A 25,261-nucleotide genomic window follows, 5' to 3' on the forward strand; every position below is an offset into this window, starting at 1 on the left:
AAAGATTAAGTCAAATAATCAAGAACAGGATTTTGGGCCACGGTGCGGCTAGAGTATATGGGCTCAAAGAGTTAAACACTTGTACCAAAATACTCGTATATTTACATTATTTTTAATAGGATTTTGGGGCACAGTACAGCTAGAGCATATGGGCCCAAGCAATTATAACCTTGTACCAAAATACTTGTTTTTTTACATTTATCTTAATGTTGTACTTTATTATTCCATTTATCTTTAATCTTTATTCAGTAATAGCAAAGAATGAAGAGAAACAGAATAATTTTAAAAATGGCTTACTGAAAAAAACGTATCATCTAATTTCTTAAATTCGTCATTGTTTATTATATAAATTCGTCAACAATAATGATAATAATTTTTATTGCTCTAAAAAGTCCGGAGGCCATGGCAACACAAAGTGAAAAATCACACTGCATAAACAAACATATTAGACAAATTGCAAAAAAAAATTCTGGGCTCTATTGCTAGATAATATTCTTGTTTTGATCCAAAATTTGAATTCACCTGGATAAAGGATAATATCCTTTATCCTAGGTACAAGACTGGAAATTCATCACAGAAAGTTTTAACTTCAGCGAATTTTACAAGGATCTCCCCCTCCTCCCTAAGTATCGTTGAAAATAATGAAGCTACACACTGGAACCGATATTAATGACATTAGATCGTTTTTTTTATGGGGGGATGAGCTGAATATTTAATTTGCTTGTACATTTTATTATAGTCTGTAATTATACCTTTGCATCCTGTGAAAATAACAATTTCTCCCCCCTTCCGAACCCCAGCGTTGGTGGCCCTTTTTACTCTGATTTTAATGCACACTAATACCGGTCTTAGGGGCAACATGGTCGGTGAAGAATTGATAAAAATTTTCTTTTGGTATTAAAATTATGTTCGGAAAATGGCTGGAGTCTTGTAGTTAATTAAATAAAAAAAAACAAAACATGCAAAAAAGATCAAAACATGCATTAATTCAAAAACGTCCAGAAATTAAATAAAAAAAAACAAGTTTTTGTAACGGAAAGTAAGGAGCGACATTAAAACTTAGAACGAACAGAAATTACTCCGTATATGAAAGGGGCTTTTCCTCCTCAACGCCTCGCTCTTTACGCTAAAGTTTGACCCTTTCTCTTAACTCTACTTTTTAAAACAGTAAGAAACTTTAGCGTAAAGAGCGGGGCGTTGAGGAGGAAAAACCCCTTTCATATACGGAGTAATTTCTGTTCGTTTTAAGTTTTAATGTCGCTCCTTACTTTCCGTTACAAAAACTTGTTTTTTTTTTAATTTCTGGACGTTTTTGAATTAATGCATGTTTTGATCTTGGCTCTCCGCACATAAATAATTAAAACGAAATTTGCATATTAATTAATTGCAATTAATCGGACGATTTTGAGAAAAAAGAAGCGAAGGAGGAGGCCTAGTTGCCCTCCAAGTTTTTGATGACTTAAAAAAGCAACTAGAACTTTTAATTTTTTACAAACGTTTTCATTGGTAAAAAATATAAGTAACTTACGAATTAACTTACGTAACGAACTTCTATATTCGTATGTTTTTATTACGTATATATGGGGGTTCAACCCTCGTCGGTACCTTGCTCTTTACACTAAAGCTTAGATTGTGTCCCAATTCCTTAAGAATGACCTCTGAATCACAAAGGCCGCAGAATAAATAGTTGAAATTACTAAAAATACTTTAGCGTAAAAAGTGACGTATAACGAGGAGGTAATTCCCTAAAATGCGTAATAGTTTTTGTTCTTTTTAAGCTTTAATGCTGCTCCTTACTGTCAGTAGAAAAAACTTTTCATATTTATTTTTTCATTGTTTTTTCAAATAAAGCTAGAAAATCCTGTGCCCCCTTAATTGAAATTATTTTCCCCCATGCGAAGTCTCTCCATGGAAATATCCTCCCACGTACCCCCCCCCCCCCTCAACTCTCCCCCCTAAACCAAAAAAATTCCCCTGAAAACGTTTGTACACTTCCTAGTAACCATTACTATATGTAAACACAGGTCAAAGTTTTCAACTTGCAGCCCCTCCCACTGGGACTGCGGGGCAGTAAGTCGTCCCTAAAGACATAGTTATTAGGTTTTTCGACTATGGTGAATAAAATGGCAATCTCAGAATTTTGATCTGGTGACCCTGGGGAAAAAATGAGCGTGGGAGGGGGCCTTGGTGCCCTCCAATCTTTTTGGTCACCTAAAAAGGACACTAGAACTTTTAATTTCCGTTAGAATGAGCCCTCTCGCAACATTCTAGGACCACTCAGTCGATACGATCACCCCTGGAAAAAAAACAAACAAAAAAACAAAAAATAAACACGCATCCGTGATCTGTCTTCTGGCAAAAAATGCGAAATTCCACATTTTTGTAGATAGGACCTTGAAATTTCTACAGTAAGGTTCTCTGATACGTTGAATCTGATGTTGTGATTTTCGTTAAGATTGTATGACTTTTAGGGGATGTTTTCCCCTCTTTTCTAAAATGAGGCAAATTTTCTCAAGCTCGTAACTTTTGATGGGTATAACTGATCTTGAAACTTGTATATGTAAAATCAGCATTAAAATGTGATTCTTTTGATGTAACTATTGGTATCAAATTTTCATTTTTTAGAGTTTCGGTTACTATTGAGCCGGGTCGCTCCTTACTACAGTTCGTTACCACGAACTGTTTGATACCTCTGGTCATGACGATGTTTTTTTTTACCTTTGGAGTATAAAACCATAATAGTTGATTCCAACATAATTTCTCTTCATCAAAATATTTTTTTAGTCAGAAAAAATTTTTTAGAAAGAAAAAAAGCTAAAAAAATGTAAACCTTTCTGTTATTTTGTTTTGAAAGTTATTTGTATTCAGTCAAAAATGTCAGTTCTTTTCAACTCATGAGAACAAAACAAGAAAATGCTTACAATTGGATGTAGAAAACGGTTGGCAAGATCTTCCACAGAATGTAAGACATTATTTTTTTTTACTGGCAATGCCAAAGATTATACATGCCTAAAGAAAACATCAGAAAAGACTCGTGCAAAATATATCTTGTGGAGATAGATGGCAGTATTTTAAGCTGTAGGGAATAATTTCCCGAAACTGCCAATGTATTCAAATTGAGTAAGATGTCTTCAGCAATGTTTGGAAACATGTTGTTTCAATGTATCCAAATTATAATAGAAACATATTGTTGACAGCGTTTTAACTTTTACGGATTTTCCACCGATTTTTCTATGGATTATTACGGTCTATGGAATTTGATGTCTGTCTATCTACAAAAGAATGCAGCTACGATATCTACAAAATACTACGGAATAACCGGAGTCCTAATAAAAATGTCAAATTTACTTTTTTCTTATAATTTCCCCCCAAATCAACAGAGAAATCTGCTACAAATTCCAATTTCGATTCAACATCAACAGGTCGGTGTTTCCATAATAATACATTTTAACACATTTTGATCTGTGATTTTTTCAATCTGTGGTATTGGGCAGTTTTACTTTCTTTTTATAAGGGTTTTCGACAAAACCCTTGTTAAAAAGAAAAGCTTGGAGAACATTACTAGCCAGCCAAAAATAAATAAGAAATCTTGGCGAAATCTCAATCTTGTAACTGGGAACGATTTGGACGGAAAAAGCTGCCGTTTTTTTGTGGTTATGTTTTTCAGACTTTTGTGTAAAATAGTGTATTTCGGAAAATTTCAGTGAATCCGAGAGGTCATCTATGGGTCTTTCACGGAAAACTTCAGACGTTTAACGGGTTATAAAAAGGATCTAGTGAAAATTCTGGTCTTCACCCGGATGGTTTCGTCCATTACATACTGGCTGTCAAGCTCTGAGAAGAAATTAGGGCGGGGCGGGAAATTATCTCTGTGAGGAGATGGTAGGAGGATGTGAGTTTCGTTTTAAATTGTTTTATTTTCGAAAGTGGGAAAAAAACCATCCATGAAGGAAGCATTAAAGGTCATTAACTTGGCCTAAGCATATTTGAGTTTCTTTTGAAGAAATCGAATAGCCCCCACAGCTATGTTGGGAATCGTAGCTTTAATTAATAGTGCTTAAGAAAGGTACGAAACCAAATTTTATATGTTTGCACTTTGATCTGTATTTGCTGAGGTTGTTGGAAGTACATCTTTACCTTAAGGTTAGTTTCCTTTACAATGGTCAATTTATCTCTCTAAAATTAGTCTGAACACAAATTTAGGATTATTTTCTTCGTTCAAAACAAGCTTTTTTATGTCTAATAGAAGGCGAGAATCACTTGATGCTTTTTTTGCTCTCTTGTAATTCAATAATTGCTTCGGGGGAAATAATATTTTGAGCCCTTAAAGGGCTAAAAAAATCCATAAAAATTAAAAGTTTAAAAATATATTTCCAAAAAAAATTGCCATTTGTAGCTAATTCAGGAATGGTAATTATTATTTTCTTTGGACTTGATATTAGAGTGTTATTAAATAAAATAAAAAAGTAGTTATTTCCGTTGAAAATAAGGAGCAACATTAAAACTTAAAACGAACAGAAATTATTACTTATATGAGGGGGGTCCCCCCCTCAACACCTCACTCTTCACGCTAAAGTTTTTCGGCACTTAAAAAAAGTTTCTTTTTCTTCTAATTAAACGGTCCTTGTGTTTCAGGAGCCGTTTTTTAGTTAAAACCAAACTCTTGTTTGTGGAGATTTTTATTTGTTTCAAGCTTGATTTGCGTATTCAATTTAAGTTTCACTCGTTTTAAAATTTATTTACTCGTACTATATTAGTACCTATTGTATGTACGTTTGCTATGAATGTTTATTTAATTTCTGTTGGATTTCAGGTTTCATTTATACTTCAGTAACAAAATATTTCTGTTCGTTTTAAGCTTGATTTGCCCCCCCCCCTCACACACTCTTTTCCCCAAACGTATTCAACCAAAATTTTGGGATAGTCATTTTTTTAATAGTCCAGTAATCAAATAACAAAACTTTGGAGTCAACATAATCCCCCTCAGAGCTCGGGGAAGGGTTGTAAATTATGCCCGGAGACGTATAAGGTTCTTGAGAAAGAGGTAAACTTCGTAGGGGACTCAAATGACTAGAAATTTAAAGTTCTAGCTCACTTTTTGAGAGTCAAAAGTAATGTGATGGCAACTAGCCCCCACCCACCTGTATTTATACAAAATGGTCTGATCCAAAATCTGATCTAGCTCACTTTTTGAGAGTCAAAAGTAATGTGATGGCAACTATCCCCCCCCCCAACTGTATTTATCGAAAATGCGTCTGATCAAAATTCAGAGATTTTCATTTTGTCCAAGATAGACAAAAGATCAGATAGTAAAACTCTGGGGTTTATACAGCCCCCCCCCCCCTGAAAGCAGAGCATATAGGGCTATTATTATGGAATGAATGATCGTGTAACTTCGTCGGGAGGATTATTCGATTGGAAATTGAAATAAAGTTCTAGTTCTCTTTTTAAGGGTCAAAAGGGACCGGAGGGCTACTAGCCCTCCTACTTTTTTTGCCTCAAATCTATCCGATCGAATTTTGAGATATCCATTTTGTTAAAAAAAAGTCAAAAGATCAGTTAATAAAAACTCTAGGGTCAACAAAACCCCCCGAGCCATGGGGTAAGTGTTGTATGTTATGTCCAGGGGGCAAATTAGGTTCTTATGTGAGTGTTTTGAAAAATAGATCAGATAAGCCATACCCCCCCCCCCTCAAAAAACTTGTGAACGATGTTTTTTCCAAAACTTTAGTGAGCTGACCCCTGGCATTCTCTGTATGTCTCGATCCCCTTCCCCCTCGAAAAAACTTGTTGATGATATTTTATTCCAAAATCATGGTAACTCACCCCTGGCCCTCCATAACCCGAGCCCTCCAAAAACAACTTATCAACAAAATTTTATTCGAAGACTTATGGGAGCTCACCCGTGTCTCCACAGAAGACCACAGAATCAGACGTGGAGGAAAAACTCTCCTGGACCTAGGTTATGCTGATGATTTATGTATCTTAGGTGAAAGTTTGAGCAAAATGAATGATCTTGGGAAGTTTTGCAAGTCCAGGGTGCTAGAATATGTCTGAAAATAAATGTTAAGAAGACTAAGTCACTAAAGCTAGGAATAAGTGAAGATGAAAAGGTGTTGCTGGGTAACGAAAAGATTGACCAATTGGACAGCTTTATTTACCTTTAGTAGTATCAAACAGTTCGTGGTAACGAACTGTTGTAAGGAGCGACCCGGGTCAATAGTAACCAAAACCCTAAAAAATGGAATTCTTTTCCCAATAGTTACATCAAAAGAATCGAATTTTATCAGGTAGTTTCATCAGGATTAGTCTTACCCGTCAAAAGTTACGAGCCTGAGAAGATTTGCCTCATTTTAGAAAATAGGGGAAAATACCCCCTAAAAGTCATACGATCTTAACGAAAATCACACCATCAGATTCAGCGTATCAGAAAACCTTACTGTAGAAGTTTCAAGCCCCTATCTACAAAAATGTGGAATTTAGCATTTTTTGCCAGAAGACAAATCACGGATGCGTGTTTATTTGTTTTTTTTTGTTTTTTTCCCCAGGGGTGATCGTATCAACTCAGTGGTCCTAGTATCGTAAAAGGGCTCATTCTAATGGAAATTAGAAGCTCTAGTGCCCTTTTTAAGTGACCAAAAAAAATTAGAGGGCACCTAGGCCCCCTCCCACGCTCATTTTTTCTCCAAAGTCACCGGATCAAAATTCTGAGATAGCCATTTTATTCACCATAGTTGAATAACCTAACAAATATGTCTTTGGGGACGACCTACTCCCCCGCAGTTGCCGTGGGAGGGGCTGCAAGTTACAAACTTTGACCTGTGTTTACATATAGTAATGGTTACTTTTTTTGGATTTTTTTTGGTTTTGGGGGAGAGTTGAAGGGGTTTACGTGGGAGCATCTTTCAATGGAGGAAGGTTTTATTGGGGAAGAGACTTTTAATGGAGGAGGCGTAGGATTTTCTAGCATTATTTAAAAAAAAAACAATGAAAAAATAAATATGAAAAGTTTTTTCTACTAAAAGTGAGGAGCAGCATTAAAACTTAGAACGAACAGAAATTATTACGCATATGAGGGGTTTACCTCCTCGTAATACCTTGCTCTTTACGCTAAAGTATTTTTAGTAATTTCAACTATTTATTCTACGGTCTTTGTGATTCAGGGGTCGTTCTTAAGGAATTGGGACACAATTTAAGCTCTAATGTAAAGAGCGAGGTATCGACGAGAGGTGAGCCCCCTCATATACGCAATAAAAACATACAAATTTAGAAGTTCGCTACGTCAGTTAATTCGTAAGTTACGTATATTTTTTACTTATGAAAACGTTCGTAAAAAATTAAAATTTATCGTTGTCTTTTTAAGTAATCAAAAAATTGGAGGTCAACTAGGCCTCCTCTCTCGCTCTTTTTTTTCAATATCTTCCGAATAAAACTATGAAAAAGCCATTTAGCCCCCCCCCAAAAAAAATTAATATGCAAATTTCGTTTTAATTATTTATGCGTGAAGAGCCAAGATAAAAAAATGCATTAATTAAAAAACGTCTAGAAAAAAAAAGTTTTTTTAAATGAAAGTAAGGAGCGGCATTAAAACTTAAAACGAACAAAAATAACTCCGTATATGAAAGGGGGTTTTCCTCCTCAACGCCCCGCTCTTTATGCTAAAGTTTTTTACTGTTTTAAAATGTAGAGTTAAGAGAAAGAGTCAAACTTTAGCGCAAAGAACGGGGCGTTGAGGAGAAAAAGCCCCTTTCATATACGGAGTAATTTTTGTTCGTTTTAAGTTTTAATGTCGCTCCTTACTTTCAATTAAAAAAACTTTTTTTTGTTTAATTTCTAGTAAAGACGGTGGAAATAGTGAAGATGTTGATAGTAGAATAGCCAAGGCTCAGGGTGTTTTTTTCATATTAAAAAAAAAAACTTTGTAAGAATAGGAAGATAAGTCTTCAAACCAAAATTAGAATATTGGAAGCTGCAGTAATGACAGTGGTCAAATATAGATCTAAAGCAAGGGTGTCCCGAAAAGCGGATGAAGATTTGCTAGATTTTTTCCAGAGAAATTGCGTACGGATTGTTATGGGTACCCATCCTACTGATTGCACTTTAAATAGTAGCTGTACGAAAAGTTTGGTTTGATCTCACTTTCTAGAGTTTTAATTAGAGAAAGGTTTAGATGGCCAGGGCACATTCTGTGGATGAAAGATGACAGATTTCCAAAGATTGTCCTTTTTGGCCAACCGTCTAAGGCAAAACGGACAGCAAGTCGTCTGCGGTTGGGACGGGAGGATATCGTAAAGAAAGGTTTAAAGGAAATGGGAATATTCCGGAAGGGTGTAAAGAGGGAGGTTTAATAGACTAGGATGGAGGAAGAGTGTGCGTAGCTGCGTTGGCTCAGGCGGCTTGGTGCTGGGGTGAGTCGTTGGTAGTTGTATTAGTAGTAGTAGTTACAAATATCGATGACAAATAAAGAAATGCCAAGTGCCACAGAAAAATTTCATAAAATTGCCAAACGCACAGAAAGCACATTAATTGTGTAATTACTTAAATAAGAACCTGACTAGTTTAATTTCAATATAGTTTCATATTCATATAGCCGTTCATCAATTTGTTGTGTTTTGTACCTTGAATCCAAGTTTTGTGTATCCAATTTTTGTGTCCAAGTATCTCTCTTAAACAGATTTCACCTCACCTTGAAGCCAGAGTAAGAAAAAAAAATACTCCCAACCTCAAAAGGATCAAAAGCATTGTAGCCACTGACACACCTAAAAAGCTAACTGAAGAAATGAACAGAAAAGGCCAATGAAAAGAAAAAGACAAGAGGTAGGAAGGGAAAGTTACCAAGAAAAAGGTAAATAAGTCAGGGTGATATGGAAAAAGAGTTTCATCTAAGTGATAACAGCCACTCCATGCCTATTCTTAAGCGTTCCGGCCTGCGTTTGTCAAATATATGCACCGAATTTGTATGCAAGAGAATTCAAACATTGTTTTGTTTGATTGTTTTGATTGGATGCAGCTGTCCCCTCAAAGCTCAAAAAAATTTGTAAGAAATCTTTTAGTCCCAACCTAAATTAGTTGAAAACCCATAGGTTGATAAACCTGAAAACTTAATGGCCTCTTTGAAATGGTGATCTGAGGGAAGCTAAATAGGAAGGGTGTGTTAAACCACAGGATGAATGGACCCCAACCCCCTTTGCAGTTCCCGAATGAAGGGCCATGAAATGAAGATCAGCACCGTCGGTAGGGACTGTTAAAATGCCATATTCTTTGCCTTTTATTCTTTTTTTGAAAATAAATTGTAACTTTATTATGATAAGTTTTCGAACTCTTAAATGTATCGGAAAATGTCTCCTGCCTCGGAAAATTATCTCACAAAACATTTCCTGGGATATAGGGCATTTGCTAATTTTCGAATGTTATTTTAATATTTTTTTGCCATTTCTAAGATTTTCATTTTCCAACTCTCCTTCCACCTATAAAAGCAACGGCTCAGTAATTTAAAGAAATATTTTAAGGGTGAATCACAGCGAGGGATTCCTCTTATAATTATTTTTTAGAAAAATATAATTTTATACCTGATTTTTTTTGCCATTGTTCAAGAAAAACCTTATTTTATTTAATGGTGTTTTTCTTGGTTGACTCAGAAAGAATCCGAATAATAAGTCCCGAATTCAAAATTCTAATAAAAGGGAAAATTCTGCTCCAACATAGCCAAGATCTTAGGAATCAAGGAATAAGCTCTTCCATTCCCTACGTAGAAAACAGAACAACTTAAAGGTAAAAAAGAAGAATGTGATAAATATATTCGTTTAATAAATATGTTTTAATTATTGAAATTGAAGCTGTAAGTTTGGCAATTAGCCTCAGCTGGGTCTAAGCATTGTTGTTCTTCCACACTGAAATGCAAATTTCCAGGACATAATTGAAATATCGGGATGCTATTGGCACATTGATAAAATGAGTGGCAGTCAAGTGGGTTTGCAAAGAGTCCATTCGGCTCTGGGCACTCGAAGTTAGGGTCCGGAGTTGCAGTTTGAATATTTGGAGATGTTCGAATAAAATCACTTGTAGTGCAAGATGCATCTGTTGTGCATCGTTCCATTGCAGCATCATATAAGGTTCCATTTGGACAGTAGAGTAGCCAGGCATTTCCGTTATCGCAGTTTATGTATGATGTACAGTCTTCTGGATTGGGGAAAAATCCATTTCTAATAGAGCAGTCAAACCACCACACAGGAGTTGGCTCTGTAATTGGCTCCTCAGTTATATCGTCAGTTACAAGCTCTCTTTCTTCTGAGGCTGTTCCACATGGGGGAGGAACGTTGAAAGGGAAGTCACAGACATTGTTTTCGACGTTGTAAACAAGTCCTGGACTGCAGACTTGTTCGTAAGAAAGTCCTCCAGAACAGACAAAGTAGCTTTCGCAGTTATCTGGGTTAGGGAAGTAACCATCTGGCTCTGGGCACGGAAATCTTGTTCCACAGGGCGGAAAAAAGTTATCTGGATAATCACAGGCTAGAATGTCTGGATTAAACGTTAGTCCTGGTGGGCAGGTCTGTGCAGTTGAGCCGCCATTTGCACACTGATAAAACATTGAGCAGTCTTCATGAGGAAATACACCATCACCTGGGCAAACAAAAGGTTCACCTGGAGTGGTAGTTAGATCTGGTTTTTGAGATGTAGTGGGATAAGAAGATGTGGTAGGTACTTCAGATGCACTTAATGTGGTGTTTAGAACTGGTTCTGTTCTGTTCACAGTAACTGTTGAGGAAGCCGTTGTTCTGTTCACAGTAACTGTTGAGGAAGCAGTTGTTCTGTTCACAGTAACTGTTGAGGAAGCAGTTGTTTCTGTTACCTGTGGGGTTGGACTTCCCTCAGGTAGTGTTGATATCTGACTGCAGTCTACAGCGCTAGGATAATCACAAGATTCCGTCTGGGGATTAAAAACTAGACCATCTGGACATTTGACTAAGAAAGCGTTGTTATTACTACAAACATAATATGATGAGCAGTCATATGGATTTAGAAAATTTCCGTTTGCGGATGGACATTCAAAGGTTGGAGTTGGGAGCTTAGTTGTAGTCGTTATTGGGGCCTGTGTTGATCCATCGGGTAGTGTGCGATTTGTGCAGTCTACTAGTTCTGGATAGTTGCAGCCAGCCCATTTAAGATCGAAAAAGTAGTCCAATTTACATTGATAAAGGGAAGCTTTCAAATTGATACATTGAACGTATTTGTCACAAGTTACCCACGGGAATGATCCGCCTGCATCTGGACACTGGTACTCCGGTAAGGTTCCGATTAACTCATCTTCAGGACCAGCGCGTAAGCAGTAAGCCCCTGCAAAAAAGAAAAATATTATTATTTTATTGGGAAAATCGAATGGAACGATTTTAAACCGCATTTCGATAACAATAAATGCTTTTAACGATTCTGTTTTTGATGGTTATTAATAAAAAAGAAGAAGAAAAATCCAAAAGATAGGTTTTTCAGAGATAGGCTAGAGCTGCATCAAAATTTAAGAGGGTAGAAATGAAGTCGCATATTGCTCCAAACTTAAAACTCAAAGAAAATACTATCAACTGACATGTGGATCCCGAAACCAACAGAAAATAAAATAAATAATCCCATCAAAACAAAGAAAAGACATATTACTATAGGTGAAAAATGAATCCTCTACAAGCAGTCGTTAAAATGAATAATCAAACTTTAAAAGAACAGGAAGTAAAAGAACAGGAATAGAGCTGCTGCCCCTAAAACCTTTGAAATGTCAAATTATCAATTGCGCTCTATTGAAAACGATTTGCGTTTTTAACAGTGTTGTTTTTATTTGTTAAAAACTGGACAAAAAAATCCCCATAATATTCAAGACTGATGGAAACTACTAATCTGACTAGACTGATTGTTTAATATACAGTTCCCGAAAGTCTTATATAATTATCGACATATATAATTATCTATATATATAAAAATAAGTTGTCTGTCTGTCTGTCTGTCTGTCTGTCTGTCGAGTGACGTCATTATAAAGATTGAGCTGTATGTAAACTGAAAAAGAAAAAAAAGAAAAAAAAAGGAAAAAAACTGAAAAATAAAGGAGAAAAAGAAAACAAAAAAAGAAAATCTATATATATATAAATAAGTTGTTTGTCTGTCTAACCGCATATGACGTCTAAATTATTTCATCATATCAAACAGTTCGTGGTAACGAACTGTAGTAAGGAGCGACCCGGCTCAATAGTAACCAAAACTCTAAAAAATGGAATTTTGATACCAATAGCTACATCAAAAGAATTGCATTTTAATGCTGGTTTTAAATATATAAGTTTCATCAAGTTTAGTCTCACCCATCAAAAGTTACGAGCCTGAGAAAATTTGGGTTATTTTAGAAAATAGGGGGAAACGCCCCCTAAAAGTCAAAGAATCTTAACGAAAATCACACCATCAGATTCAGCGTATCAGAGAACCCTACTGTAAAAGTTTCGAGCTCCTATCTACAAAAATGTGGAATTTTGCATTTTTTGCCAGAAGGCAGATCACGGATGCGTGTTTATTTGTTTTTTTGTTTTTTTGTTTTTTTTTGCTTTTTTTCCCCAGGGGTGATCGTATCGACCCAGTTGTCCTAGAATGTTGCAAGAGGGCTCATTCTAACGGAAATGAAAAGTTCTAGTGCCCTTTTTAAGTGACAAAAAAAATTGGAGGGCACCTAGGCCCCCTCCGACGCTAATTATTTTCCCAAAGTCAACGGATCAAAATTCTGAGATAACCATTTTATTCAACGTAGTCTAAAAACCTTATAACTATGTCTTTGGCGACGATTTACTCCCCCACAGTCCCAGTGGGAGGGGCAACAAGTTACAAACTTTGACCTGTGCTTACATATAGTAATGGTTATTGGGAAGTATACAGGCGTTTTCAGGAGGATTTTTTTGGTTTGGGGGAGGGGTTGAGAAGAGGGGGATATGCTGGGGGAACTTTCCTTCGAGAATTTGTAATGGGAGAAGAAAATTTCCATGAAGGGAGAGCAGGATTTACTAGCATTATTTAAAAAAAAAACAATTAAAAAAAAAAGTGAAAAAGCTTTTTCAGCTGGAAGTAAGGAACAGCAATAAAACTTAAAACAAACAGAAATTAATACCCATATGAGGGGCTCACCTCCTTCTAATACCTCGCTCTTTACGCTAAAGTATTTTCGGTAATTTCAACTACTTATTCTACGGCTTTTGTGATTCAGGGGGTCATTCTTAATGAATTGGGATAAAATTTAAGCTTTAGTGTAAAGAGCGAGATACTGACGATGGGGCGAATCCCCTCATATATGTAATAAAAACATGAGAATACAAAAGTTCTTTACGTAAGCTAATTTATAAGTTACGTAAATCTTTTACCAATAAAAAGATTCGTAAAAAATTAAAAGTTCTAGTTGCCTTTTTAATTAACCAAAAAATCGGGGGGCAACTAGGCTTCGTCCCCCGCTCTTTTTTTCTCAAAATCATTCGATCAAAATTATGAGAAAGCCATTGAGCCAAAAAAAAAAAAATATGCAAATTTCGTTTTGATTATTCCTCTGCGGAGAGCCAAAATCAAAACATGCATTGATTCAAAAACGTTCAGAAATTAAATAAAAAAAACAAGTTTTTTCAACTGAAAGTAAGGAGTGACATCAAAACTTAAAACGCACAGAAATTACTTCGTATATGAAAGAGGCTGCTTCCTCATCAACGCCCCGCTCTTTACGCTAAAGTTTTTTACTGTTTTAGAAAGAAGAATTGAGAGAAAGAGTCAAACTTTAGCGTAAAGAGCGGGGCGTTGATGAGGAAGCAGCCTCTTTCATATACGAAGTAATTTCTGTGCGTTTTAAGTTTTGATGTCACTCCTTACTTTCAGTTGAAAAAACTTGTTTTTTTTATTTAATACCAATTCAAAAACGAATGTATACAAGCTGAAGTAGCTGAGTTGGTAGAGCGTTATGTTTCAGGTTTTAGGTCCGAGAGGTTCCAGGTTCGAACCTTGAATACAAAAGAAGAAAAAAAACTAAAAAAGGTAAAAACTGCAAAAAAAACTAAAAAGAAACTACTAAAAAAACTGAAAGAGGTAAAAAATTAAAAAAGAAAAAAACTAAAAAAAGGTAAAAACTAAAAAAAGTTAAAAACTACAAAAAAAACTAAAAAGAAAAAAAAACTAAAAAATAATAAATAAAACTAAAAAAAACTAAAAAACTAAAAACTGAAAAAGAAAAAAACTAGAAAAATGAAAAACAAATGAAAAATAAAGATAGAAGAAGAACTCTCTTTATTAACTACTAATTACAAAAACTATAAATACACACAACCGCCCTGGGGAAGGCTCAAAGAGCCTGATGTTGGACGGCTGCAATCCTCTGATTCTCAACCTAATTTAATAAGAAAAAAAAAAACAAAACAGAAACTAAAAAAAAAACAGAAACTAAAGAAGGACAAAACACTCTCACTCAATTACTCCTTAATACCAGAATATAAATAAATAAAGGCTAACAATAATTAAAAAAAAGAAGAAAAAGAAAAAAAAGAATTATCTCCCCACTTCTAATAAATGTTTTTTTAAATTTACTTTAAACAACCCAATATGTTCCGCCTCCCTAATGCCAGCTGGGATATCATTCCAAATAGCCGGAGCTAAATACCTAATTCCGAAAGCTGCACGTGTGGTGTCTCGGTACTCAACAATAAAATTATCTGCCTCTCTAGTCTCATACCCATGGAGTGAACGATTTACTCGAAAAAAACTGGTAAAAACTGGAGGACATACATCATTGCAACATCGATACGCAAAAACAGCAGCTTGATAATCTCGAATCTGACCTAATTTCTTAAAACATGACGTGGTATCATTCACATTTTCTACATAATTACCAAGAAGACGTACTGTTTTATTTTGTAGGATCTGCACTCTTTTAAAATTTGCATAGAAATTACTAGACCAAAGGACACAACCATAAGAAATATAAGGCGCAACAATGGTGTGGTATAATAATAAAAGAACTGGTAATGGTAAAACATGCTTTAATCGACGCAAAATTCCCAAACCTCTAGCAACTTTAGCTGCAACAAGATCACTATGGTTCTTCCAAGATAGATTACAATCAAGCTGGAACCCCAAATAACGCACTTCATGCAGTTGTGACAGAGGCCTGCCGTTAAAAAATATCTTTTTATCAACACATGGAGGCTTACCAACTCTCCTATAAATCATAAAATTAGTTTTATTAACGTTTACTGACAAAAGGCTCAAACTTGTAAATACAAAAAATGCCTTTAATACCCTATTAACTTTCAACAACAAATCATCGAAAGATTGACTAGACATAGTTAAAGCTGTATCATCCGCAAAAGTCGTAATACAACACTCAGGTAAGTAGAAACGCATTGAATCAACATACACAAGGTACAGAAGTGGTCCCAAAACAGACCCCTGAGATACACCACACCTCACTTGAAAAGGAGAAAAAAACACATCATTTAATACAACTTGAATAGATCTACCACTTAAAAAACTATTAAACCACTTTAAGTAATTACCACGAACTCCAAGTGATTGTAGACGTTTGAGTAGTATATTAAAATCCACTGTATCGAATGCTTTTCTAAAATCGATGAAAACGGTCAAAGGGATTTCACCACGTTCAAAGGATTTATTTACAGTATCACAAAGGGAATGCACGGCATCCGACGTCGAGTGACCTTTCCTAAAGCCAAACTGGTTTTCACTTAACATCCCCGTTTTCATAAGGTGATCATAAAGCCTTTTATGCACAATTTTTTCAAATATTTTCGAAAACAAGGGTAGGATTGATATGGGTCTATAATTTTCAATTTCTAGCTTAGAGCCACCTTTGTGAAGGGGGATTACTTTTGCCCTTTTAAGCGCATCAGGGAATATACCGGTTTGGAGGGAAAGATTGATGATATGGACTAGACATGGTATTAAATAACACATCACTGACTTAAAAGTTTTCAGATTAATGCCACCAATCCCTGCTGAATTCGATTTGATTGTTTTCACAACCTTCAGAATTTCGTCTCCAGTACAAGGCTGAAATTCAATTTCATTTCCGATTCCTCTATCATCCATAAATTCATCTTTCATTAAATCATTATTAAAGTTCACCAACCCTTGCGCCTGTACGTTTTGCCCAACACTTGAAAAAAACTCAGCAAATTTAGTCGTGATACTTATTTCATCATTAACAAATTCACCTTGAATCAGTAGCGAATTAGGTGGAGCTTCTTTCTCCCTCCCAATAGGTCATTAATAACTTTCCAAATTCTTTTAGTATTATCCTTATTTAAACTCAATTGGTTGGCAAAGTATTCTTTTTTAGCCTTTCTTCTCATAGAGTTTACTTTGTTGCGTATTATTTTGAATATTTCCAGTTTAATGGCACATCCACTATTTAAATATTCAACATACGCTTGATTTCTCAAATCTGACACTTTAAGAATTTCAATAGTTATCGAGGGCTTCCTGGGTTCACGCTTACGGGGTTTCAAGAATTTCACTGGGCAAGTCTTATCATAAATTGGCTGTACGACCCCCGTCATACGATCAAATGCACCAGAAGCGTTATCTTTCATAACCATAATCTCACTAAAATCAATGGTACTCAACTCTTCACCAAACCTCTGTAAATTTACCTTTTTCAATGACATAGTCATTACTTTTTTTATTTTATTTCTTTTTATTCGACCACAAGGTACCGCTCCAACAACTGGGAAATGGTCCGAACAAGGGTATAGAACCACATCGACATAACTACGGTCCAGATACTTAGAACCACCAAAAATATTATCAATAAGAGTGGCTGAATGACTCGTAACACGTGTTGGAATATTTACTATGGGGAAAAGATCATGAGCAACCATCAAATTAAGAAAATCAAAATTCGCTCCATTCAATGTAAGCAGATCAAAGTTGAAATCACCCATACAAATAAAATCTAAACCTGTCCGAGACACCTCACAAGCAAGCTGATCAAACCCACGTTCAAATTCTTCCCAGCTAGCACTTGGTGGCTTATACACAACACTAATCAAAAATTTACTACTTCCCATATCTAATTCCAGGCTAAAACTTTCGAATTTACCCTCTATCCAAACATCAATATCATTTCTAACATGGTATGCCAACGACTTAGAAATCAAACACGCAATTCCCCCTCTATAAAGTGACGTCCGGTTATAAAGGAAAAAAAGAAAACAAAAATTAATAAAAATCAAAATAAAAAAACTAAAAAAGGTAAATTTATTCAAGCCGAAGTAGCTGAGTTGGTAAAGTGTTATGCTCCAGGTTTTAGGTCCGAGATATAATGACGATGGGGACACAGAGAATGTTTGATTAGCAATCACCATCAACAAAGCTCAAGGGCAATCATTAGAATAATGAGGTATAGATCTGAATACGGCTTGTTTTTCCCATGGGCGATTATATGTTGCATGTTCAAGGGTTGGTAAACCTGATAATCTATTTATATGTAGGTGGGGCACAGGGACACAACAACAATGGCGCGTAACTAATATGGCGCGTAACGACTTACGCGCGCGGGGGGGGGGGGGCTTGGGGGGTTGCGCTAAGCGGCCCTAGCAACTAGATGTTGGGGTGGCGCAAAGCGCCACCCCAACAGCTACTATAATATATAACATAGAATATAATATATAATTCCCGAAAGTCTTGGCCAAAAATCTACCCAAATCTAACTCAAAAATCTAGTTCTATCAAACAGTTCGTGGCAACGAACTGTAAGTATGGAACGACTCGGCTCAATAATAACCAAAGCTCTTAAAAACGGAAATTTGATACCAATAGATACGTCAAAAGAATCGGATTTTGATGCTGATTTAAATACGTAAGTTTCATCAAGTTCGTTTCCACCCATCAAAAGTTACGAGCCTGAGTATATTTGCCTTATTTTCGATAAAAGGGGGAAACACCCCTTAAAAGAATCGTAATGAAAATCACATCATCGAATCATAGAATCGTAATGAAGATCACACCATCAGATTCAGTGTATCAGAGAACTTTACTGTAGAGGTTTCAAGCTCCTATTTACAAAAATGTGGATTTTTTTTTGCCAGATGAAAGACCACGGATGTGTTCTTTTTTTTTTTTTTTTTTTTTTTTTTTTTTTTTTTTTTTTTTTTTTTTTTTTTTTTTTTTTTTGCAGACCGATGCATAAATCTTAGTAGTCCAGAAGCGTCATACAATTACTTTACTTTACTTTTGTGGTTGTAAAATTTTTGTGATTCAATCCAAAATGATCAAAACGTGAAACTTTTTACTGACAAACTTTTTCCACTCATAGATCTTCGCCATGGACATTGTTCGACAGGTAATAGTGGCATTGACTGATACTGACTGATTGATAGTGACTGATTGACTGACTGACTGATAGTTGACAGTAAATGAAATCACTATTATATGGATAGAAATAGAAAAATGAAAGTTTTTTTCACGTGAAAGTGAAGAGTGGCATTGACGAATATTAAAAATATAAAAAAAGTATTTTTTCTTAGACCAAACTATTTTTCCATTTCTTAGACCGCACTGTTTTTCCATTTGCAATTGAAATGAAAACATATCAATAACGGGTAAGATTTTTTAAGAGATTGAAAAACAAAATAAAATTTTTTAACACAAAAAATAATAATAATAATAAAAATATTTTGGCTTCATATCAGAAAGCCTTTACTAACGGAGAGGAAGTATAAACAAACCTAGGTTAAACAAAACATGAAAAACGAAGAAACCACGAACGATATACATAAAAAAACGAAAAGAAACTCACATTTAAACAAAATCTACATTACAAGAAACAAAGCGCAAGGCAGGAAGTCTACTGTATACTGTTGTATGTGTATTTTCAAGTTAATCTTCTGATATGGGACTATTTAAATAGAATCCACGCAATAAAAGTCCAATAGTAGAAGATGAACTCGGACATAGACATGCAATAGTATGCATCAGACATTTCTCCCCTGTGCTTTGTTTATTGTTATTTGGATTTTATTTAAATGTGAGTTTGTTTTCGTTTTTCTTCTTTTTATGGCACTTGGCATTAACCAAGTGACATATAGCGATCGCAAATTCTGTCGGTCTGTCTGTCCCGGATTTGCTACTTTAGGTACTTCCAGGTAAGCTAGGACGATGAAATTTGGCAGGCGTATCAGGGACCGGACCAGATTAAATTAGAAATAGTCGTTTTCGCAATTTGACCATCTTGGGGGGGAGTGGGGGGTCGGTTAATTCAGAAAAATAGAAAAATGAAGTATTTTTAACTTTTAACGGGTGATGGGATTCTTTAATTCTGAAAAAAAAAAAAAAATGAGGTATTTTTAACTTACGAAGGAGTTATCGGATCTTAATGAAATTTGAATTTGGGGAATATTGTGTCTCAGAGATCTTATTTTAAATACAGACTGGATCCGGTGACATTGGGGGAATTGAGGGGGGAACCTAAAATCTTGGAAAACGCTTAGGGTTGAGGGATCGGGATGAAGTTTGGTGGGAAAAATAAGCACAAGTCCTAGATACGTGATTGACATAACCGGAACGGATCCGCTCTCTCTGGGGGAGTTGGGGGGAGGGTTAATTCTGAAAAATTAGAAAAAATGAGGTATTTTTAACTTACAAAGGAGTGATCGGATCTTAATGAAATTTGATTTTTGGAAGAATATCGTGTCTCAGAGCTCTTATTTGAAATCCTGACCGGATCCGGTGACATTGGGGGGAGTTCGGGGGGGGGGGCCTAAAATCTTGGAAAACGCTTAGAGTGGAGGGATCGGGATAAAACTTGTTGGTAAAAATAATCTTAAGTCCTAGATACGTGATTGAAATAACCGGAATGGATCCGCTCTCTTTGGGGGAGTTGGGGGAGGAGGTTTAATACTGAAAAATTGAAAAAATGAGGTATTTTTAACTTACGAAGGAGTTATTGGATCTTGAGGAAATTTTATATTTAAAAGTATGTCGTGTCTCAGAGCTCTTATCTTAAATCCCGACCGGATCCAGTGAAGGGGAAGTTGGGGGGATCTAAAATCTTGGAAAACGCTTAGAGTGGAGGGATCGGAATGAAACTTGGTGGGAACAATAAGCATAAGTCATAGATACGGTATTGACATAACCGGAACGGATTTGCTCGCTTTGGGGGAGTTAGGGGGAGGGTTGATTCTAAAAAATTAGAAAAATGAGGTATTTTTGACTTACGAAAGAGTGATCGTATCTTAATGAAATTTCATGTTTAGAAGGACCTCGAAACTCAGATCTCTTAAGTTAAATCTCGACCGAATCCAGTGTCATTAAGGGGGGGGACCGGAAATTTTGGAAAACGCTTAAAGCGGAGAGATCAGGATGAAACTTGGTGGAAAGAATAAGCACAAGTCCAAGACAGGTGACTGACATAACCAGACCGTATCCGCTCTCTTTGGTGGAGTTGGTGGGGGGGGGGAGTAATTTGGAAAAAATTGAAAAAATTAGGTGTTTGTAACTTACGAACGGGTGATCAGATCTTTATGAAATTTGATATCCTGAAGGACCTTTTGATTTAGAACACTCATGTTAAATCTCGACCAGATCCGGTGACATTGAAGAGAGCTGGAGGGGGAACCTGGAATTCTTGGAAAACGTAAAAATCAAGGTATCTTAGGAATGGGTGATCGGATCTTAATGAAACTTGATAAATAGAAGAATTTTGTGTCTCAGATGCTCCATTTTCAATTCGAATCGGATCCGGGGGCATAATGGGATGGAGGGGGGAAACAGGAATCTTGGAAACCGGAAATCTTGGAAAATCCTTAGAGTGGAGAGATCGGGATGAAACTTGATGGGAAGAATAAGCACAAGTTATAGATACGAGATTGACGTAATCGGTACGGATCTGTTCTCTTTGAGGGAGCTGGGGGTTGTTAACTTGGAATAATCAGAAAAATTGAGGTATTTTTAACTTAAGAACGGGTGACAGATCTTTTGACATTGGGGGTAGTTGGAGGGGGAAACCGGAAATCTTAGAAAACGCTTATAAATGTCGTAGATACGTGACTGACGTAACCAGACTGGATCCGCTTTCTTTGGTGGAGTTAGGGGTGGGGTTCAGTGGTTTGGCGAGTTTAGTGCTTCTGGACGTGCTAGGACGATGATAAATGGTAGGTGTGTCAGGGAGCTGGACAAATTTATTTGATAAAGTTGTTTTCCCCGATTCAACCATCTTGGGGGCTGAAGGGAGAGGAAAAATTAGAAAAACTGAGGTATTTTAGCTTACTAGTGGGTGGTTGGATTTTAATGAATTTTAATATTTAGAAGGACCTCGTGACTCAGAGCTCTCATTTTAAATCCCGATTGGCATTAAGCATCTGATTTTCCTCTTAAAGCACTATTGATTCTTAGAATTTTGCTAGAGCTCATACCATATGAGCTCTTGGCTCCTGTCTCTTCCGACCTCGTCACAAGTGCCATAGGAGCTCTTAGCTCTTGTTTGTATAGCGTTTATATTTTCTTTATATTTTCTTAGCTATTATGTTTTTTCACGTTATGTTAAAGTAAGATTCTTTTTCCGTTGATTAGTCTTATTTTTCATTGTCTTAAAGAACTTTGCCCGTTATTAATAGATTTTTCTTTCAATTGTACAAATATGAATGTAAAGGGTGACATCAAAATTTAAAGTGAATTGATTTTTCTATAAATAGGAGCGGAGATCCCCCCCTCAAAAATATTCCTTCTGTTCATGTTGAAGTTTAACCTTTTTACCATAATGCTTGAAGAATTAATCTACGCGTTTAAGTGTCTGGCTATTTTGAAAAAAGACGGAGAAGCGTAAAAAGGGAGACTCTGAATTGGATAGATGGGTCTCTGCTCCTTACTTTCAGTTGAAAAAACTTTTTCGTATTTATTTCTTCATTTTTTTTTAAAATAATGCTATAGCATTCATGGAATTTCTTTTCCCCCATGAAAAATTCCTCCAAGGGAAGATCCTCCCACGTACCCCCTTCTTTCAATCCCCTCCCCCCAACCCAAAAAATCCATCTGAAAACGTGTGTACTCTTCCAAATAACCATTACTGTATGTAAGCACTGGTCAAAGTTTGTAACTTGTAGCCCCTCCCCCAGGGACTCTGGGGGAGTGAGTCATCCCAAAAGATTTAGCTGTTATATTTTTCGACTATGCTGGACAAAATAGCTATCTTCAAATTTTGATCTGTTGACCTTGAGAAAAAATGAGCGTCGGAGGGGGCCTAGATACCCTCCAATTTTTGGAGGTCACCTAGAAAGGGCACTAGAAATTTTAATTTCCGTTAGAATGAGCCCTCTCGACGTTCTAGGACTACTTGGTCGATCCGATCACCCCTGGAAAAAAAAAACAAAAAACAAATAAGCACGCACCCATGATCGCTCGTGATTGGTACGAAGTTCCAAATTTTAGTAGATAGGAGCTTGAAACTTCTACAGCAGATTTCTCTGATACGTTGAATACGATGATGTGATTTTCGTTGAGATTCTATGACTTTCAAGGTGTGTTTCCCTCTATTTTCCAAAATAAGGCAAATTTTCTCAGGCTCGTAACTTTTGATGAGTAAAACTAAATTTGATATATTTATATGCTATATTTATATAATGCAATATGTTTGATATAATATGATATATATTTAAAATCAGCATAAAAATCTGATTCTTTTGATGTACTTATTGGTATCAAAATTCCGTTTTTTAGAGTTTTGTTTACTATTGAGCCGGGTCGCTCCTTACTAGAGTTCGTTACCACGAACTGTTTGAAACGGAAAGAACTTGATAAAAGGTAACTGCTTCCTCGACATTAGGGCTGTTTTTTTCAGTTTCTTTTTTAGTTTTCACGTCGCTCTTTACTTTCATAAAAAAAAAAAGATTCGGTTGATTAAAAGGTAAAAATTGGAGTTAAATACCTTCTGCACTTTCCTTACAATAGGGTGTTTTTGAAAATAGTGGGAGATGTAGAAGCCCTCTTATACTCAGGATTTACTTGGTAAGATTCAAACTTTAAAATTGTTTCTGTTGGTTTTTACGTCAGTTTTGGCTTTGACATCATTATTTCTTTTTTTAACAATGATTTTTTGGTTTAATTTGTGTTTTTTATTTTTAAGTTTTGAAGCAGCCCATTTAACAAATCAACATGTCCTTCTTGGGTTGGTATTTAGCTTCTTATAATATTCGGAGGGTTATATAAAGCTCAATTTATCATTATTCCGATACTAGAAAAAAAGTTCTCAAAGTAGAACGACAAGGAAAAAATAAACACATCAGTGCTCTTTTTTGAAATTCCCAAAAATTGTCTCAGAAATTAAGTTTTATTCCTAAGATAAAAATAATTAGCAGTTGTTATTCCTGAATCCAACTTAAATGATTTTTTTTTCAGTAGGTAGCTTTTTTAAACACGATTTTTTTTATAACTTTTACTTATTAAGGGGAAGTTGGAGTGAGAATACACGATAGGGGAGATCGTAAGCATCCAGTTGCAGGTTTACTGCAATAATGCAATTTTGATTTCAATTCGCCTCAATTTTTGTTTGAGGCGATTGAGGCAAATCCACTCCTCCAATACTCCATCTTTTAATCGCCACTTTACAGCAGCTCCTAGAGATGGAAATGAAAGGTTCTGGTCCATAACCTTTCAAGCCTTGGTCGCTTCATGTGCTATCTTATTAAGCTCAATCCCCAAGAGTCCAGGGTAATTTATCAGAGTAATTATATTTCCTTTGGATGCAAGACTGGTCATTTCTTTGCCAGCTTTATATTCTGAAGAGCCTTAAGGAATACTTGGTTATCAGTTAGAATACACATATTTTTATCCGTGCTCTCTGTCTGCATCAGTGTTTGAGTTGCTTGTTATATTCCAAATATTTCAGCCTGAAAAATCATAGCAAATTTTCCCAATTGAGAGCCAGTTATCTCTCTCTCCAAATCAGGTTTTTTCTGGTATATTACTATTGCGGTTCCTGATTTTTCATCAAATCGCGAACCATCTGTGAAACAAGCTATCACGTCTTTCTTTTGAAGCATCTCATCCTTCTGCTTCATTTCTTCTCTATCCCATATTCCTATCTGAATCTGCCTTTCGGGTTTTACTTGTAGGATTATGCTATCCCTAGGCGTCTACAGGTCCTTTAACTTCAGCATCATTGACTTATAGACGTCAACATGGTTTTTAATTTTCTCATTTCGTATATGCTGTTTTTTCTGTCCATTGACCACTAATTTGTAGTCTGACAAGTCTTTTTGCTGCTTCTTCCATTAGAAAAGCTTGTATAGGTCTAAGTCCTAGAATTAACTCCGTGGATATCGTGGATGTTTCATGATGTACTGACGTTATGATTACGCATACTAGTCTTTGCAGCCTTTTGAAAGTTTTTTTTTGGAATTGATCCATCCCACTACTCCTTATGATAAAATCTTTCTGATAATAGTCTGGTAAAGCTACATTGGCTTACTAGGAGCTAAGCTCAAGTTCTTTCCCACCAGTCATTGATACTGGACGATCAAAGATGATTCCAAAGTACTTCACATGTCTTTTCATCGAGATCTAATGGTCATAAAGTTTTAGAGCAAAAGGGGCTTGGACTTCCTTCTTTTGTGAAATCTACCACCTCTCTTATCGCGAACTCTGGTTTTAAGATGTCACCATTTGACAACACCAATAAAAATCTACAATAAACGATGTTACCAATTGTTTATGGCAGTGGAAGTGGGCAGCTGCATTAATAACGTCGGCGATAAATAGACCGTTTCTTTTTTACCACCCAATGTGTGCCTCGCAATACCATTCTATTCACCTCTAAAAAATTGTTGGTAAAACAGAATGCTATCGGTAAAAAATCGACGGTAAAAAAAAACGCCAATTGTGTTACTGGCTTTAGACATGACTTATGCGTGTCTATCGCTCATGATCGCCTTGTGTATTTTCTTGCATTTTTTTGGGTTATATGTGTTCCCTTATTGTTGTTTTTATCTTATGGCTACTTTGCCATTGTAAGACTGTATGTGCTGGTCAACACTAAATAAATAAATAAATTTAGTTATCATTACCTGAAAATACTAATGTAGATAATAACAAACAATTTAAGAACATGGTGTCCATGTAGCTATGGTGACTGATAAACACTGGTTACGATCTCTTATTATAATTTGATGTATTCTCTTATCTATTCATGATAGATATTTAAGGATTTTGACATATCAGTATTGACGTCTGAAAATTTACAAGAATTCGTAGGATT

The 25,261-nt window shown here is 35.8% G+C and overlaps 2 protein-coding genes across 4 annotated transcripts in view; one reads left to right on the top strand and one right to left on the bottom strand.

The window, feature by feature from the left end:
• The window catches only part of LOC136034477 (dedicator of cytokinesis protein 3-like), a 386,199-nt gene that overhangs the window by 265,095 nt on the left and 95,843 nt on the right, over positions 1 to 25,261 (top strand). The window lies entirely within an intron of this gene.
• Positions 9,788 to 25,189, bottom strand: LOC136034476 (probable chitinase 10). Of its 2 annotated transcripts, XM_065715688.1 has the most exons (3): positions 25,071 to 25,189; positions 10,803 to 11,334; positions 9,788 to 10,769 (listed from the first exon to the last, which is right to left on the bottom strand). In XM_065715688.1, the coding sequence occupies exons 1-3, from the start codon at positions 25,120 to 25,122 to the stop codon at positions 9,818 to 9,820; spliced, it is 1,536 nt and encodes a 511-aa protein (XP_065571760.1). In that variant the 5' UTR covers positions 25,123 to 25,189; the 3' UTR covers positions 9,788 to 9,817. The 2 variants fall into 2 exon arrangements, with proteins under 2 accessions (XP_065571760.1, XP_065571759.1); XM_065715687.1 differs by having other exon boundaries at positions 9,788 to 11,334.

The sequence above is a fragment of the Artemia franciscana genome, chromosome 13, assembly GCF_032884065.1.
Source record: "Artemia franciscana chromosome 13, ASM3288406v1, whole genome shotgun sequence".
NCBI classification, from domain to species: Eukaryota; Metazoa; Arthropoda; class Branchiopoda; order Anostraca; family Artemiidae; genus Artemia; species Artemia franciscana.

What these genes read in the sequence shown, in the direction of transcription:
- LOC136034476 (XM_065715687.1), bottom strand. Translation starts at nt 25,122, where the DNA reads ATGGACACCATGTTCTTAAATTGTTTGTTATTATCTACATTAGTATTT. An exon ending in ATCTACATTAGTATTTTCAG is followed by an intron (nt 11,335 to 25,070) that starts GTAATGATAACT and finishes TCTTTTTTGCAG; the next exon opens with GGGCTTACTGCTTACGCGCT.